At 43.0% G+C, this 18,407-nt stretch overlaps 2 protein-coding genes across 2 annotated transcripts; both read left to right on the forward strand.

The window, feature by feature from the left end:
* The first annotated feature begins 214 nt into the window (after positions 1-214).
* LOC136445767 (tripartite motif-containing protein 3-like) lies at positions 215-1,769 on the forward strand. The gene is made up of 2 exons (XM_066443905.1): positions 215-731; positions 928-1,769. The coding sequence occupies exons 1-2, from the start codon at positions 215-217 to the stop codon at positions 1,767-1,769; spliced, it is 1,359 nt and encodes a 452-aa protein (XP_066300002.1).
* A 2,820-nt stretch (positions 1,770-4,589) lies between these two features.
* On the forward strand, positions 4,590-17,181 carry LOC136446185 (organic cation transporter protein-like). The gene is made up of 11 exons (XM_066444498.1): positions 4,590-4,908; positions 9,600-9,738; positions 11,297-11,400; positions 11,753-11,907; positions 12,613-12,781; positions 13,101-13,236; positions 13,811-13,920; positions 14,303-14,517; positions 15,019-15,127; positions 15,618-15,827; positions 16,246-17,181. The coding sequence occupies exons 1-11, from the start codon at positions 4,637-4,639 to the stop codon at positions 16,394-16,396; spliced, it is 1,770 nt and encodes a 589-aa protein (XP_066300595.1). The 5' UTR covers positions 4,590-4,636; the 3' UTR covers positions 16,397-17,181.
* Positions 17,182-18,407: the final 1,226 nt, after the last annotated feature.

Raw genomic sequence — 18,407 nt, forward strand, 5'->3', positions numbered from 1 at the left:
GGTTGATACCACTACTGTTGACATAGTTTTAGATTTCAAAATGTACTGTAGTGTTATACTATTATATTGGCATTGTGCACCGGTAACTTATGTTTGATTGCCATTTAAGTAGGAAATGTTTGTTGTCATCAGAGAAACGGTGGTCTGACAACTCTAAATCAATATTCTCTGACAGGCAAACTTTACATCGTCTGACAATTCACAGGGTGCCACAATGCAATCGACCTCCAACCCCCAGGGTGCCACAATGCCATCGACCTCCAGCGTCCCACAAGGTGCCACACTGCCATCGACCTCCAACGGGTCACGAGGGGCTACACTGCCATCGACCTCCAACGGGTCACGAGGGGCTACACTGCCATCGACCTCCAACGGGTCGGGAGGGGCTACACTGCCATCCGCATCCAACATCACAAAAGATGCCACATTGCCAACAACCAACAGGCCAAAGGGTGCCACACTGCCATTGACCTCCAACAACCCACAAAATTTCACACTGCCATTGGTCGCCAACAACTCACAAAATGGCACACTGCCATTGGTCGCCAACAACTCACAAAATGGCACACTGCCATTGGCCTCCAACAATCCACAAAATGCCACACCGATTCCAACACCCAACAGCCAACAGGTTCCCATACTACCACCACAAATTGTCACACTGCCATCGACCTCGAGCTCCGGCAACCCACAAGAGACAATATTGCCATCAACGCCCAACCATGTACAAGGTAAAATGCCTTGATACAAATGAGGGATGGATGGAGAATAATAGTGATCCAAAAGCACGAACATTTATGTATGAATGATGTACGAACTATTGTGAAACGTAATGATGTAACCATTTTTTTCGGTGTCTCTCTAACTCTCTGTATATATTGAGGGTGATTGAAGGATGTATTTACACTTTGTCATTTATCATTTCAGAAGCCAATGATGGGAGGGCTAAGCAGGAGAAGATTATCATTAGAATGGAGGGAATAGACTTAAAGTATAAGTATAATCATGGAGTGGTTGTGTCTGCTGACAATGAGATATTCGTGACTGATTACTTCAACAAACGAATCCAAGTCTACAGCATGGTTGGGACACGTACCCGCCTCTTCAAAACGATGGTACCGAATGAAAATGGGAAAACAAAATCAATGCTACCTTGCGATATCGCTAAAGACGAACAGGGTCATCTGTGGGCACTAGGGAAGGTCTGTCATTCTTACGGTCCCGGACATGTGGTACAATACAGCCTGGGCGGCCAGTCGGTCAGAAAGTTTGACCTACAAGCCTTGGCTCCCTATCCTCACATTGCCGTGGATGCTCGCAATGATAAAATCATCGTGGTGAACAACGACGTAATCATGATGTTCCACCCAAACGGCTCTCTCTACCGGAGTTTTCGGGAACAACAAGAGCAGTTCAAATACGTCACATCAGACAAGGAGGGAAATATCCTTGTGACGACGTATTCGCACCATGTCCGCGTCTACAACCACACCGGGCAGTTGTTACTCAAATTTGGAGGCTGTGGAACCGATCAAGAGAAACTGATGTACCCTGAAGGTATTCTTACGGATGCCTTGGGCCGCATCATCGTCGCAAGCTGGCAAAGCGGGCAGGTAGACATGTTCACAAGCCGCGGAGAATTTATCCGGACAGTCGTTAACATGGCACGGCCCGAGGGTATTGCATTGGGACCGGGTGGACAGCTGGTGGTGACCACATCAGGCATCAACACTACAACCATTTTTCCACGCAAAATGGAACTTCCTTAAAGTTCTAAGGCTGGGATAGTGTTCTCTTTCTATTCCGTGAAGTTGACGTATATATCAAGGCTGTGGTGGTATATATTTTTTTCTCTTGCATTAATTGATGTATATCAGACGATGCCCTTGATCAGATTGACATTTCTCCTGCCTGGGTTCAATGCCGTGATGGTGTTCTATGCCTTTTTTCGTAAGGTTGACGTACATGTGTATAATATCAGAGTACGCAAGGAATGTATTTTGTCAGATTTAACAAGGTTTACAAAGAGTTGGAATTAAAAATTACATAGACTATTTATAAGTTGGCCTGGACTCTATTGGAATGTATATAACACAAAGGGTTCAAGAATGTGAAAAAAGTTTCTGGAAGAATCTCATAGTTTTTGTTTCGTAATTTGACCCCAACCTTAAAAAAATTTTTTCCTGGGTTGAAAGCTGTAGACAATGTAAAAAATGACGTGAAATAAATGATTAGCCTTTCTACACTACTCCATAATATTGTATGTTATCTCAGTAACTGCTATTGAATACGCTGTAGTTTTGTTGAGCAATGATATTCTGTGTCGGCAAACGTGTTCTTATCATTATGTATACAAAACCAGCTTTGATGTTTTCTTAGGTCTGTACATTAAAAATGTGCGCTTTATAGAAGCCGGTACTTTGGACCGTAGGCAATTGAAATAACATGTTAGATCATATACTAGTATCATATTTTCTCTGTTAGTAAGGACTAGAAATTATGTAGTCACTCCATAAATTGAAACGACTCTAGAAACGAAAACAGTGAAGGAAAAGATTCAAGACAGTTGAACATGGAGTTTGCGCAAGGACAGGAATAAATAATATTTCATTTAGTTTTTAGAACAATAATTGGGTGTAATGTGTGTTGATATTCATTCCTAATTTATGGCAAAGAAATAGCAAATACTAGTAGAGTCATAAGACCCCAAGAAACTTACCCAGGCAAGACGTTTGTCTTTGCCTGTGATCAGAATAAAGCAGTCTAAATGTTGTTATAGAACGGACTCATGTTATCATAATTATTGGGGTCCATTGCAGAGACATAGATGAATCCACATAGACAACAGACAGAAGCTGCAGTGTAGCATTTGAATGCAAAGGATGTTATTTTGTCAAGATGAATAAACTGAACATCGATATATCTACATCGTCTTCAACGTGTTGTGCTATTTCGCGAAGTCTAGGAAATAAGCGTAAATCTTGTTTTACTTTGAAGATAAAAGTTTTAGATTTTCTGCAAAATTTTATGTAAAAAGTACCACAGATCCCTGTTTCGTATCCTGTTTATCGTTGACATTCTTAATTTACGCTCGCACAACGCATACCCCTTGACATTGAGTTCGAAAACGGTATCAAGTTACATTTTGGAGACATTGAGTCTGCCGGTTTGGTATTTTTTTCCTAAATAATTTACGTATTCCGATACCAGAAGAAGAGCAGCGCAAATGTTTCTATTGACCTCGAAGGAGTTCACCCAACTAAGTACGTGTTGTCATATTGTACTTGATCTGTATGTTACCATACGGGAGAGTATGGTTGTCTCTGTTGAACGTAAGCGGGCTACGCTGAGGATGCATAGTGACATGTACGACATATGTTCAGTGCAAACACTGTCACGACGGATGTAAACGTTGAGACAGGCGATAGAAGTAAACAAAGCGCTGGGGGAGTGCAAAAGATGGTCACGATTGATACTGTCTTGCAAAAGATAGTCTCCATTGATTCTGTCTTGCTACTGGTAGATCTGCTTCGAGATTATGCAAAAGAAGTAAGTTATCGGAAAAATGGTCGCAAAGGTTTCACTAACACGTGACGGTCAAAAGTGACTGGAAGTTTATACCGCCCCTCGTCTCTGTTGAATGATAGTTGGTGTGCCATGACGACATGATCCGTAGACGATTTGTGATGTTACGAGCATCCGGATTGGTTAGGAAAACGCCCTAAACTTTTAGGATATCAGACTAGCGACCAGGGATGTATGACGTGGCCTGATTGGTTGAATGTAGGAATCTAGGAGGAAACTTAAACTATGCCCCAGTTTCCTGCCGTTATCAATTAGAATAACCCAGTTGGGAATTGAGGGCGCGTTGCTGGACAATTAGCGTAAATAATGCATGCATGAAGTAGAGTTTGTGTGTTTTAAGTAGTCATTAATGACAATTAGCCCACCCGCCTTTATGTATCCAGTGTCAGATCTACAATCTTACATGGTGTCATTCGCAAAGACATGAGCGGTTCCAAATTAAAAGAAGGATCAATGAAATTGAGGTGACACTAGAATAACGTTCTTAAAAACATTTGACTATGAAAGAAAGGTAATAAGGCATAGGTAGAGGACTCATATAAAGCAGCTTGGATACAAATTGTAATAGTCAAGTAATATGGAGTTTACTGATTATTGATTTTAGACAAACCTTGTACAAGAAACATTATCTATTCCCACATTTACACATGTGCAAAGCAACGAGAAGAAGTTGACTATACTCGTTTAGCTCAGTCTAACACTTTTGTGTACTATATATGTTTAACTCGTGTATTGTTGTTTATAGTTTTCTTGATATATGTGTGTTATGTGTTTCTTAAGGCATACGATTCGCGATGTGTACCTAGGCCCTTGAGTACAATAAATGTATTTTATTATTATTGATCGTACCTGTAAAAGTCTGTGACTCGAACATATCAATCTTACCGGATGACACATCTTTCAACTCCAATTAACGAAATCATTAATTAATTGGAAGCTAGAGTTTATATAAGTTTGAAGCTTCGGGGAAGTTCGTCCATTCGACGGGCATCAACAGACTTGAAATTAGTAGGACTGACAATTTTACCTCGTGGACCAAAGCACGGTTAAAATGGTTGATTACGACAAAATCCTCAAACACGTCGGTGAGTTTGGAACTTACCAGAAGAAGATGTGCTTCTTCCTGTATCTCCCGGTGTTGACGATGGGGATGCACACCATGGCCATGGTGTTCCTGGCGGCCACGCCGGCACACAGGTGCAGGGCACCCGAAGGGAACGCGCTGGCGGCCCGGTACAACTGGACCGAGCCCGAGAAGCTGAACATGACCATCCCGTGGACGGAGGACGACGACGGGAATCCGGTACGAAGCAGCTGTGAAAGGTTTGAGTTTTCGATATATCGTTGTAATCTAAATTGTGTTGGGAATTTTGGTACTGATGTCAATATCATTTCTCTCTCTCTCTCTCTCTCTCTCTCTCTCTCTCTCTCTCTCTCTCTCTCTCTCTCTCTCTCTCTCTCAAATACAAATAGATCTTTTAGTTTCAACATGAAACTAAACAGAGCAAACAATTACAGCTAAGGGATAGGCAAAACAAAGCTAATCAACAATATAAGGGATTAACTTTGAACACCAATGTTCATTTGGTCGGCAGTCTTTTTCGTACATTTCTTCGCAAAGTGTTGTTACTGTGGCCGGTTTTAACCTTCTCCCTGCTGCCTAATTCTGTAACCAATAGGAAATTGGGTGCCAAACAACTTCAGTGTACTAAAGGCTAAGCGAGATAGTCGGAGAATTCCAGAACACTGTCTCAGAGAACGAAAAAGCGTCCCTTCTCAAACTATTAAGTGTTTGATCAGTTTTCCAAGTTGTATCACCTAAGTGCTGGATGTGTAAACGCCCTTCTGCTGTGATAGCATCAAGGTAATGAAGTTTGTAGCTGTGTAGCGGCATTTTGTGCTTGTAATGAACAATCTGATACTGGAAAGAGTTTCCTTTAGTGGTCCTTTCCTTATAGTTTAGATGCTATCAGAAAAGAAAAGACCAATTAGAACGTAATCCTGAATTATACATAGTTAAGTTTCCTTTGTCGAAAGATAATGATAGTGGCAGTCTACTTAGATTAATGCTAATGCGTGGCCTTTATTATTTCTCGAGCTTGCTTTTTAGTCTGCGGCAATATGTTCAGGCCAAATTTGTAAAAGTTGCGTTCCAGTCATCGTCACTCTTTGGGTAGGACTATAGATTCTCACTGTTTGAGTTGGTCTGAAATCAAGAAAGCATACTTTTATGAACATGAATCAAATTTCGAGTCGTCTCACAAGGCTAGCGCTCTGCCACTTAGTCTTCAACATTTGCAGGTTAAATCGTGTCTTTCTAGCACCTTTCCACAGTATCTATGCGCAGATTATCTTGTAAGAGGCATCGATTAAACCATTTTACAACAGCCTGCATACCTTCCATTAAATGTCTGTGGAAGTCACCGATAGACAACAACACAAATATAACTATAAGACAGGGCAGGTCCCTGGTAGTTTGTCGTAAATGGGTTTTACATTCAGTGGTAGTTGTACTCGTCGCAGACGGTAAAAAGTTCACGTGAATAGTTCTTTACGAACTTTTAAAGGTATCAATGAATAGATAGAAGACCTATATGTTAAAATACGCAGCGGTTATTCTATGATTTGTTGTTTCACTTCAACTTACCACGGCAATCTGTAGACTATAGCACTTCAAAATTCGCCAACTTTACGATGTGCTTCTAATACTGCAGAGCGTAAAACTTGGTTTCTCTGTGTAAATTCAAAGCACCCATTTGAGAAAGCTCTTTGCAACAAAATACAACTTTCAGCACAAACACATGGCATTGCCTTTGGCCTTCACGGCTATCAAAACGCCAGGCCCTGTTTTTGCATGTTGACACATGCCAGAAGGCCAGTATATGATGTTTGTGCCAGCAATTCCTCCTGGGACTGAGCCATCAACCCATCGCCGGCCTGACCCGGGTCTCCTCGGTACTGTTACCGTGTCAGTATTCTCTCGGGGCGGGGCAAAACATTCCCCAAGGAAGGCTCAGTGGTGTAAGCGGCCCATGGCTCTTTGACAGCCGAGGAGCGCGGGGTGTAGGCTCGCCAAACAGTCTGGTGACGAAGTTAAGAGTAAGCCTCCATTGCAGACTCCCTCCGGACGTATTCTTTTTCTTATGACATGTCTTTTCTTATTGCTCTCTCGGCCAGCAATAAGGCCAGTTACGAGTCTGGTAAACACAGTAGCCGGGTCATTTGAAAGGTTCAATGACTGATCATACCTGTAGGTAAAAAATTCACCACAATCTCTGCTAAAAGGACAACAGGCTAATTGTACCACAATCTCTGCTAAAAGGACAACAGGCTAATGGTACCACAATCTCTGCTAAAAGGACAACAGGCTAATGGTACCACAATCTCTGCTAAAAGGACAACAGGCTAATGGTACCACAATCTCTGCTAAAAGGACAACAGGCTAATGGTACCACAATCTCTGCTAAAAGGACAACAGGCTAATGGTACCATAATCTCTGCTAAAAGGACAACAGGCTAATGGTACCACAATCTCTGCTAAAAGGACAACAGGCTAATGGTACCACAATCTCTGCTAAAAGGACAACAGGTTAATGGTACCACAATCTCTCCTAAAAGGACAACAGGTTAATGGTACCACAATCTCTGCTAAAAGGACAACAGGCTAATTGTACCATGATTTCTTGCTTTACTCTCCGTGGATGTTTTTTTAGGCCTGTGTATGTCTCCGGGTGGCATGTTTTGGTTATGTTCACCCCCAAAATGTATATTTCTGGCTCATGTGCCATGATAATTAAAGAAACAATGTTACAGCTTGATAAGGGTGTGGTGCGTAAGCTGGAGGGTTTCCCTGAACGCTGAACCTTAGAATTAGACTTTACGCTTCCTTTAATTATGCATAAAGAAACTTCTGGGGAGGGGCAAAGTCCTTATCGACCCTAGATGTGTTCAAAAGCTTCGCTCTGATTGGATCAAGTATTCTGAGCAGCCTCTACCAAGCTCCGCGGATGGGTCGCCTATTGACCTTCCTTCCATAGCCGAGTACACTTGGCATACTATTCACTCTATTTGGCCAATTTCTACTATTTTCGCAGCGATCAACGGAGCCTGGTAGAGGCTACATTCCGAGTACCGGACTGACCTGATTCCGGCAAAGGAAGTGCAATCAATGGGCCAATTACTTGTTTTACAACATAATTAGTTGATGGTGCTGTCATAAAGGTGGTGAAGTAGGTTATACACATTGCCCTTATCAAAAATTCATCTTGCCGGCGTAATAGTTTATTGATGGGAAGTTCTACCTTGGCACAAGATTGGCCTAGCCTCTATCAGGCTCCGCGGATCGCTGGGAAAATAGTAGAAATTGGCCAAATAGAGTGACTTGTATGAAGGGAGTCGGCTGCGGAGAGAGAGTCTAATAGGCAATCCTAACTGCGCCTGCGAATGAAACCCTCCATGGCCAAAGTCCCCCGGCAAATGTTTTCCCTATAGCCAGCGCGGTTGGTCTGGCAGAGACTAGGATTGGCCTACTTCCGGTAATAAGAACTACCCCACTTCCTCTGTTACTTCCCTCGTTTCTAGCCTGGTAATCATACCATCGTTGGCTTCCCGGTATCTCTACGATGTTGGGAGTGATGCCCGCCCGCCCAGGGAGATTAGCGCGCACGGGGGTGGTGTACGGACTTCAATTTGATCGTTTCCTTGTCCTTAGTGCTGAAGGACCTTTCCTGTCCTTAGTGCTAAAGAACCTTCCTTGTCCTTAGTGCTAACGAGCCCTCCCTGTGCTTAGTGCTGAAGGACCTTTCCTGTCCTTAGTGCTGAAGGACCTTTCTTGTCCTTAGTGCTGAATGACCTTTCCTGTCCTTAGTGCTGAATGACCTTTCCTGTCCTAAGTGCTGAAGGACCTTTCCTGTCCTTAGTGCTGAAGGACCCTCCCTGTCACTAAAGACCATTCCCTGTCCTTAGTGCTAAAGAACCTTCCTTGTCCTTAGTGCTAAAGAACCATCCCTGTCCTTAGTGCTAAAGAACTTTCCCTGTCCTTAGTGCTGAAGAACCTTTCTTGTCCTTAGTGCTGAAGGACCTTCCCTGTTACTAAATACTCTTCCTTATCCTTAGTGCTAAAGAGCCTTGCTACTCGTAGCGAAAATTCGAAAGGCCTGCTAAAAAGACAAGCTGACAGAAAGAGGCCTAGTGCTTAGCAGACTGGGCCGGGTAGGACGCCTCTAAGCTGACCAAAGGAGAATGGTGACTAGGTTACTCGTCTGCATTTTTATGGGTCAGCCTTTACCAGCGAGAGCTGCCTTGGCTGACCCAGTGCAATGACCTGTTCCATTGCTAATGAATACAAATACTCGTTTTGAACATTAATGCTTCATATCAATAGAACATCGGAAAAGTGAAACGTGTTCTGACTATTCAGTCCGAGTGATGTTTTTGACAGATGCAGTCACTAAATTTTCAGCCGACTCTAAGGGTGACTAGCCTACCACTTAGGTGACTTGAACTACTTCGTCCAGACATGCCGATTTGAGTTTCTCATGAATAGCCAATGGCTCATACATACATGCAAAGAAACAAACAAACAAACAAACAAACAAACAAACCTTGAACCTGACATATTACTTTTTAACTGGCGCCGATTGGTGACTCACGGTGTGCGTAGGTCTTTCGCAAACAGGCGCAAGCAGGCGCGGATCGATGAGATACCCGCTTTAGAACACGTGACTTCGGTAATGCGTCATGGGTTCACGTGTTAAAGACAAATTTTTAACCTTACTACAACGCTATAAATCAACACATATGAGCATTCATGCCACTATGTCACAGGTCCATGTGTTGAAAACAAAATTGACCTTAAAATAACGCTAATATCCATTAACACGCATGAGCATATTCATGCCTCAATGTCACAGGTTGACGTGTTGAAAACAAAATTAACCTTACTTTAGCGCTAATAACCATCAACACACACGAGCATTCATGCCACTATGTCTTCATGTACACGTTTGATTCAGATACGATTTGGATGCACTTCTATCCAATGGGGGTTTGAACGACACATCTGACGTGCTGATGTCGAACCTGACCACTAAGCCGTGCGATGCCGGCTGGGATTACGACCGGAGCCAGTATAAAGCCAGCATCACGATGGAGGTAAATCTCAGTCTTATTTAGATATTCTTTTTGCCGACGCTCCAGGAGCGCGCCAAACAGTTATATTATGCATTTAGTTCCATAAATCCCAGCTATGCCGGGTTGGTATGCCTGGAATGTTACTCGCACACGTGCTAGTGACCAGCCCAAGATGCATGGGAGCCTTTTGGGAGGTCAGATAAGATCACCCGGGAAGATCATCCTCCCACCCTCTTCTCTGCTGTGATTGGGACTCCCGCAGGGTTTGTCAAATTGACTCTGGCTACGCCGTGAAGAGAAATTCCAAAGTCCTCTATGGTACAAGAGAAGAATTCTGATAATTGACTCCTTTTTTTCGGTTTGGTTTATTTAGATCTCCATTAGTGAATACATTCACTACTCTTCCTGGAGACCAGGAAATTAAAAACATATGAATAAACAAAAAATGTACATCAACTTAAATGTACAGCAAAATATACAACTGAATTAACACGAAAATTAGATAAATGAACTAAAGATCACAGTGGGAGGGGCCAGAGGTCAAGACTAAAAAGATGTAAATCAAAACATAATTTGTAATTAAGGTAATAAAAGAAGATTGTATGAAACAATATACGAAAAATGTTGATAACAAATCATGATAACCAAAATGTAACCAACTAAATGAAGTCATTAGGACGTAAGTATAATTCTTTGGGGTCAAAGTGTACAGTTACCACACTTCTGCGAAGATAACCAAATGGTTTGCACAGGCGAAGAAATGTTGTCGCTGTGGGCCATCGTACTTCTTGAAGCCCACATTCTTGATCAATGTCAAAGCAGAAATGACATGTACCTTCTGAGTAGTGCTTAAATCTTTAACTTGAGGCATACTCGGTAACCCTGCCGCATGTTCTGAAATGCTGCTTTGCTTATGACAAATAGTTTTGGTGTTTCTTTTCTAGTTCTTAATTGCTTTATGAAAACTAGCTCAATTTTCAATCCAGAAATTGCCAGAATGTGAACAACCAGCAAACTGCCAGGCTGACGCTGAAAAACGATTTCTTTAAATTTGATCGATTCCTTAGTTGCTGACTTGCTCTCTATTACATTATAAAGTGATCGCCTGACCCTTAAATTGTGTTAATGGGTTATTATTGAGTACATAGCCTTCAAAGGGTTAGAGAAAATATAATTGGGTCAATTAACAGACAATTATCGCCGGGCCCTCATAGCCCCCTTGGGAATTGGTAAGACTTGAAACTTTGTAAAGTTACTTTCGGACAAATGATGCCAGTATCACGCGTTTCTTTAATGTCTTAAATCGCCCAATGAATGGGATATTGTATTTGCAAGTTTGGGCGATTGCATCGTGATCTAGCAGTCTATTTACACAAGTTTTCGGAGCCGACTTGGGGCTGTGTGTGGAGAGCTTTGGGCTGCTCAAGTGGAGTTTTCCTACCAGGAAACGCTGTCGGGGCTTCTTGCACAGTTCTGCTCAAAAACACGCGTGTAAATCGGGCCTATGTTAGGAACACCTGCTTGCATGCTAATTGTAAGGTTTTGCAGTTGTATTTGACAGGCACAAATATTTTCACAGAGCGATATCGTTTGCGGGAACAAATGGTTGGCCAAGATGGCGCAGTCCATCTACATGGTTGGGTTCTTGGTCGGCTCCCTCGTTTTCGGAGACATTTCAGATCGGTAAGACGATTTCTTCCAATATAATCTTTTTCTAAACCAATCAGCATGAGAGTTAGGAATTGGTTAGACCTTTTCTCTTCTTCAAGTTTTGATCTCTATTGAGTTTGACTTGGGACGGCTAAGACTTTGATTTATGGACAATGATTTGTTTTGACAAACTAAATGTGGTCCACTTTTGTCTCCTGACTGTATGTAACATGTCTTGTCCTGTATATGCTGGGCCCCCATGGAAATTAACTTTTACAAACTTTTACAAGCTAACGAGCCATATTGTGATGAAGTGAATTGAATCAAAACGCTAACCTTTTCGTATTTGCTGATGCAGATGTTTATTTGTTTTTCTATATTTCAGAGTCGGTAGAAAGATCGTGTACTTCGCTGTTGTCGCGCTGCAGTGTTTGTGTGGCATCGCTTGTTCCTTCGCACACAACTACATCGCCTTCGTGGTGCTTCGGTTCTTCATCGGCGCCAGCGGAGTCGGGGCTTACGTCATCTGCTTCGTTCTCGGTAATTTCCGCTCAAATGACGTCATGTTCGGAGGTCCTGACCAATCACAAATCAGTATTACAAACATCTAAATGTCTTCTCCCTGGGAGTCCGGACCAATCACAAATCACCACATTTTCTTTCGTATTCCCTTGAAGTCGTGACCCAATCACAAATCAGTAATGTCTTCTCAAACGACAAAGAAGTGTCTTCTCAAATGAAGCTGCATACGATATAGAATGCGCAAAAAATGGCCTCTTCTGAGACTGAGTAACAAAGATATACCTTCATGGTCCCCTTAGACACATACTGTAATTATAAACGCCTTTAAGTTCGCGTGGTTTTCATTTCTCGGTAGGGAGAAAGTGGATTGTTAGCGTTGGTGTTAAGTTCACGTTTAAAACAATGGTAGCGCTACAGTCATAGGTGGGCTGAAGAGTTCACAGCGAAAACCGCGAGCATAAAACCACCGCGAACATTTCTGCATTTGCAGCACATTAGCTATTGTTCTCCTTCATAACAAGTCGTATTCGTGTTTGCTAAGCATATTTTGGCTTCATATGTTTGCGAAACTGGATATAGTGTATTCATTTTGATTTTGTCCAGCTAACTAACTCCCCATCACCTGTCCTGCATGTCCCTGGGCCCCATACAATGGAGATCAACATGTCTAAGAAGCTACCAAGATGTCTTGAACATTTCTTAATTATCTAATGATTCACACAGTGTCAGAAGTTGTGGGGCCGTCGAAGCGAACGCTCGTCGGTACGCTGGAGTACTGTATGTTCGTGCTGGGATACATCATCATGGGCGGGATAGCCTACTTCGTGCGGACTTGGCTCATGTTACAACTCATCATCTCTCTGCCTGGGATTGTCTGGCTACCGCTGTGGTTGTAAGTATACGTGCCTTGTGTGTGTGTGTATTTGTGTGTGTGTGTGTTTGTGTGTGTGTGTGTGTGAGTGTGTGTGTGTGTGTATGTGTATGTGTGTGTGAGTGTGTGTGTGTGTGTGTGTGAGTGTGTGTGTGTATGTGTATGTGTGTGTGAGTGTGTGTGTGTGTGTGTGTGTGTGTGTGTGTGTGTGTGTGTGTGTGTGTATGTGTTAATCACAGCTCTGTCAAGCTGCCATTTTGAAACATTCAATTCTAAATTACCATTGGCAACATCCTTGCCATCGCAACTTACTAACGGTTGTTCAAATCTGTACCTCTAGTTTGGTGACGGAGTCTCCAAGATGGCTGCTGGTCAAAGGTCGTACGGACGAGGCCCGCGAAATTGTAGAGAAGATGGCGGAAAAGAACGGCGTGGACTTTCCCGAGGCTTTGTGGAATGATATGCTGAAAGAAGAGGTGATATCAGGATAGACGAATATCACTCCGCGTACATATCCATGAGCTATAACAATGTAAACGTTAACTGATTCTTTTATAGGCTCGAAATATATTTTTCAACAACTAATCAACGCTCTCCCATCAATCTTTATTAAACATGTTTAACGACTTCCGAAGGCCGATACTGACTTCCAATTCAGTGCTTGAAAAAAAAAACACACAAAAAATCAGATTTGACGAATGTAACGTGGACATTGTCACTGGAAATGCAGTCTTCAGAAGATTATATTTCTATCTCAGGTAGAGCAAAGGTGCTTTATGAGTTCAGGTAAAATGAATAGCCGCTCTGGTGGAATTTAGGATGTTTCGGCTCCTGAACAGTTCGACCTCTTGCCGATCAGGACGATTCTGCACCGGGAATACGACTGTTTCGCCGTCAAAAGGATGCCAATCTCTACTTTTAGGAACCCTAAACCTAATTCTAACTCAACCCTAACCCTAACCCTAACCTGAACCCTAACCCGAGTTGTCTTGGGCCTGGTGCCGAAACGCCTGCATGATATCTTCTAATGTTCTTGTTTTTATCATTAAGGACCAGCCGGCCGATGATGAGCCAGAGAAGCCAGACTACTTCTACTCTGTCCGTGACCTTGTGCGCACTCCCAACATGGCCAAGAAGTCTGTCATCATCTTCATCAACTGGTAAGGATATCAACGAGCCTACATTCGTCAACATTCCATTTCCACTGAGACTAGCTATAGCCTGGGTACCATCCTCTGCAGGCTCAATCTGAGGATGGTATCCATCACGTTGAGCAACCATTGAGTCTAATAGGTAGTTCAAACGAATTTTGAAGAAGGGTATTTTGTAAGTTCTATGTTTTGTTGTCTCTCAAATCATACGTTTACATCATATTCCAATTTTAAAGTCATGGGTCATAAAAATCCAATTTTGGTCGCTCCACTCGCTTACGGTCTCAATCCAGTAGGAAGGGGACCTACTAACTTAGCTGTATTTTGCTTTGTCTGAATCGGTTTGTTACAAGTTGTTTGCAATGTAACTTTATATATAATTCTATCACAGGGCTGTCGTCACCATGGTTTACTACGGCCTCTCTCTCAACACCTCGAGTCTGGGAGGAGATGATTACGTTAACTTTACCGTGTCCGGATTGGTGGAGTACCCCGCCCTGGCCGTGTCCATGGTCCTGGTGGAGAAGTGGGGCAGGCGACCGTCTCACTGTCTGTTCATGATAGGCGGCGGCCTGGCCTGCATCTCTGTTCTCTTCGTACCGAAAGGTAAAATAGGATAAGTTACATGTTATTTTTTTGAATAACCAAAAAAAATGTGAATGATACATTGCATAAAGGTAATAATGAAGGAAGGAAGGAAGGAAGGAAGGAAGGAAGGGAGGAAGGAAGGAAGGAAGGAAGGAAGGAAGGAAGGAAGGAAGGAAGGAAGGAAGGAAGGAAGGAAGGAAGGAAGGAAGGAAGGAAGGAAGGAAGGAAGGAAGGAAGGAAGGAAGGAAGGAAGAAAAAGATCATAAAGAAAGAAGGAAAGAAGGAACAAAAGGAGAAAATAGAAAGAAACGTATGGAACTGAATGATTGCTTGCAGTAGCCATTGACGACAAAAATGAAATGAAGCTGAACATCGCCAGAGTTTGCAACACCACCCTCAAACTTGTCCATTAATTGATGGATATTATCCTGTAAAAAACAGTACTATTTGATGTTGACTTTCCTTTTCGTCGTGTGAAATATGCTGATTTTATACTGTCCCACTATCATTTTTGTACAGACCTGTCCATTGTGGCGACGGTTCTCGCCATGTTGGGGAAGTTCGGCATCTCTGGCAGCTTCAACGTCATCTACATCTGGTCCGGAGAACTCTACCCTACCGTCATCAGGTGAGGCCCGGCCGTCACTGGTATAGTAGTCTACGTAATAGTGATTGATCACATAATAAAACATATACGAGCATCAGCTGAGACTGGAGGGTTATTGTTGCATGATTATGATCTTGTGGAAAGCAATGACTGCCCGCCTCAGTGGAAGGACTGAAAGAGGGCCTGCATGGGGGGGGGGGGGGGGTCCCGACAACGCTCTACGCTAAATTCGGAGGGCCGGCTACGTAATACGCTGAATTCAGAAAGCCTCCCTACACTCTACGCTAAATTCAGAAAGCCCCCCCTACGCTCTACGCTAAATTATGGAGTGGTTGGCAACGCTCTACGTAAAATTAAAACGGCCGATTACGCTCTACGTAAAAGGGGCATGCAGGCCCTCCTGAAAAGCGGTGAAGATGATGGTGATGATGATCTTGTGGATCTAGCTCTTGATAAACACGCAAGTTCTTGCGACAGTCACAACTTTCAAACTTAATCCTTTTTTCTGAAGAAATCTCGGAATGGGCGTGGCCTCCATGTGGGCCCGAGTTGGCGGTATCGTCTCCCCCTTCATCGCCCTCTCCATGGACGTCTGGGGGCCTCTGCCCTACATCATATTCGGCGGGCTGTCCGTTGTGGCAGGTGTCCTGTGCCTGATTCTACCGGAAACGCTGAACTTTCCTCTGGCACAAACTCTGGAAGAAGCCGAGGCCTTCGGAAAGTAAGTTGGTTCCGGTTCTTAGCCCTACGTTCTTAGAATTGAATTGTTGTTTTGAGTGGTGGACATTCATTGTTTGATGTAGCTGCGTCTGGTCACAAAATACTTTCAGTGACCTTGAAAATGAACTAAACATGTTATGAAAAGCAACCCGAAAAGTCAAGTCTCAAGAAAACAGCAGGCGTTCGGGGCTGGAAGGCAGTATGGGTAGGGTGGTGTAGCCTGGAATCCAAACCGAGACTAGTGAGCTATATTAGATTTGGATTCCAGGCTGAAGGTGGTGAAATCTGTCATCTCAGTGACTGCCTTCCATTCGTAGGAGAAACGAGAAGGTTTGTTAGTGTATTAGATTTGTATATGTTAAGCACTATCTCGTGAGAGGATTTCCTTTCTCTTTAAATTGTCGTGCCAAATCTTTCAGGGGCGGTTCGTTCTGCTGTCCGGCATCGTCTGCCTACAGCGCAGAGGATGACGGGAAGGCCCACGAGATGGCACCGGTGGTGTCTAACCATGATCCTCCCCGCGAAGATGAAGCAGAAAACACTGCACCAAATGGACCCGCGATGGTCTAAGAAGTCTCCTCTCTGTGTGATAGAACATTTTCAGTAACGTGACGATGACGTAATTCAATGTCCGCCATGTTGGTTGAGTAAACTGATGAGTGTGAAGTCATTGTGTGGAAAAATGTATTTAACAGTTGATTTCATTGTGCTAAACAATTTGTTATTTGCCTCTAGATAACGTAACTAAGAGTGCAACAGACTATGAAGATCTCCTTTCTACGACTCAATGACCGAGTGCACATAATGTGTTCCAAAAGGACCGCCGCCATCTTGGTTCACCACACCAACATGACGACGGCTATATATGATATATCTATATATATTGAAGTGTCTCGTGCAAGCACCTGTGCCGTACTACATAATGCCTAGACAAGTAACACTAAACCAGATATTTCCTTTCGTACGGCGGCAGCACAGTAGATGTGACGTATCCATGTTTGGTGGCGTAAATTAAGTGTCGTATATAATGGAACAATATATCGAGTGATATCACTGTAAGCGTTTTTCATGCAAGCGCAAGGGAAAGAAAGTACTGTAATATCATCAATCAACATAATTACCACTTCTCTGTATCAGTGAATCTGCCACTACTGTACATGTATCGTATTACTAGATAGAGAAAAAGATGAGAGTCATTTTGTGGAAAGTTGTAGATTTTACAGTAGAAATAGAGAGATGCACATGTACTAAATAGAGCTTAGCCACCTATAGTTCAAATTGATTAACGTAATTCTCGAGTATATGCAATTAGCCCTGGTTTGGGGTAAGTCACAATAAAAGACTTCGTTCCTCAATTCCTTCTTGAATCAGGAGATGATTTCGTATCCTTTGTTTAGCGTTACTGCATCACTTATCTCCAAGCAGACGCTAGGAGGGAAGATCGAAACGATTTTCTTGTGTCCAAAAATGTGACAGTCAAAATAAGGCGTAGCTCTGAAAACGAGTTCCCTGGGGATCGAATGCGTTCGTGGAATTCCTAGAATATTTGCAAATCAATCGTAGCACTATACTAACGGCTCCGCTCCTAAGTTGTCGCCAAAAATGTCATGGTCTTCCGTCCCACTGATGTCTGCTGGTTTAGAGATCTATCAGTGCGTATGTCAACTAGCCTCTACCAGGCTCCAGAGGCGGCTGGAAAGAGTAGAAACTGGCCAAATAGACAACAATAGAAAACATGAAAGAGGAGTTTAATATAATAGTCTGCTATAGGGGTCTGATAGTTTGCCGTGGACGATGGCATATTGGACCCTCTCTCCGTAGCCAACTCCCTTGGCACACTATTCATTCTATTAGGCAAATTTCTACTATTTTTCCAGCCATCCCGCGGGGCCTGGTAGAGGCTATATGTCAACCACTTCGGGAGGGCCGATGAAAAACGCCGCGTCTTTCATGCATGCAGTTGGCGCATACCCAGCACATGCCACTTCTGTCCGGTTGCCCGATAAAAGATCATGTTCATACGGTTATCAAACTTATGGCAAGTTGTGGGTCATGATAAATGCCAATTATTCAAATCACCTGATGTATTCGTAATATTTCTTATTGAATTCAAAGTTATTTTGAGAGGACTTTGGCGAAAGCAAGAGCTGGTTTTGAAGCCGTTTCTTCATACAAGATACAAAATTTAGCACGAACGAAGGGCGTATTATTCAAAACACGACATGACAAAAACTTGCAGTCAACATTTGTTCATATCTGCCTTGAACTGTTGAGATAGCCCCTTCTTGATTACGTGAGAACGGCCCTTTTTCCATTTCCTCATAGTCATACAAGGATCATCCAAACTTCAGCAAGAACGAATCGGCGAAGGACTATAATCAAAACGCGACTCAAAATGACAAACTTGCACATGCAGTCTAGCCTCTACCAGGCTCCACAGGTCGCTGGAAAAATAGTAGAACTTGGCCAAATAGACAGATAACATGCTAGAGGATCCTAGAGGAGTTAGTCCGCTAATCAAAGCAATGTGACTGCTTTAGCGGACTAACTCCTCTAACATGTTATCCGTCTATTTGGCCAA

This window comes from Branchiostoma lanceolatum, chromosome 12 (genome assembly GCF_035083965.1).
Source record: "Branchiostoma lanceolatum isolate klBraLanc5 chromosome 12, klBraLanc5.hap2, whole genome shotgun sequence".
Classification (NCBI taxonomy): Eukaryota; Metazoa; Chordata; class Leptocardii; order Amphioxiformes; family Branchiostomatidae; genus Branchiostoma; species Branchiostoma lanceolatum.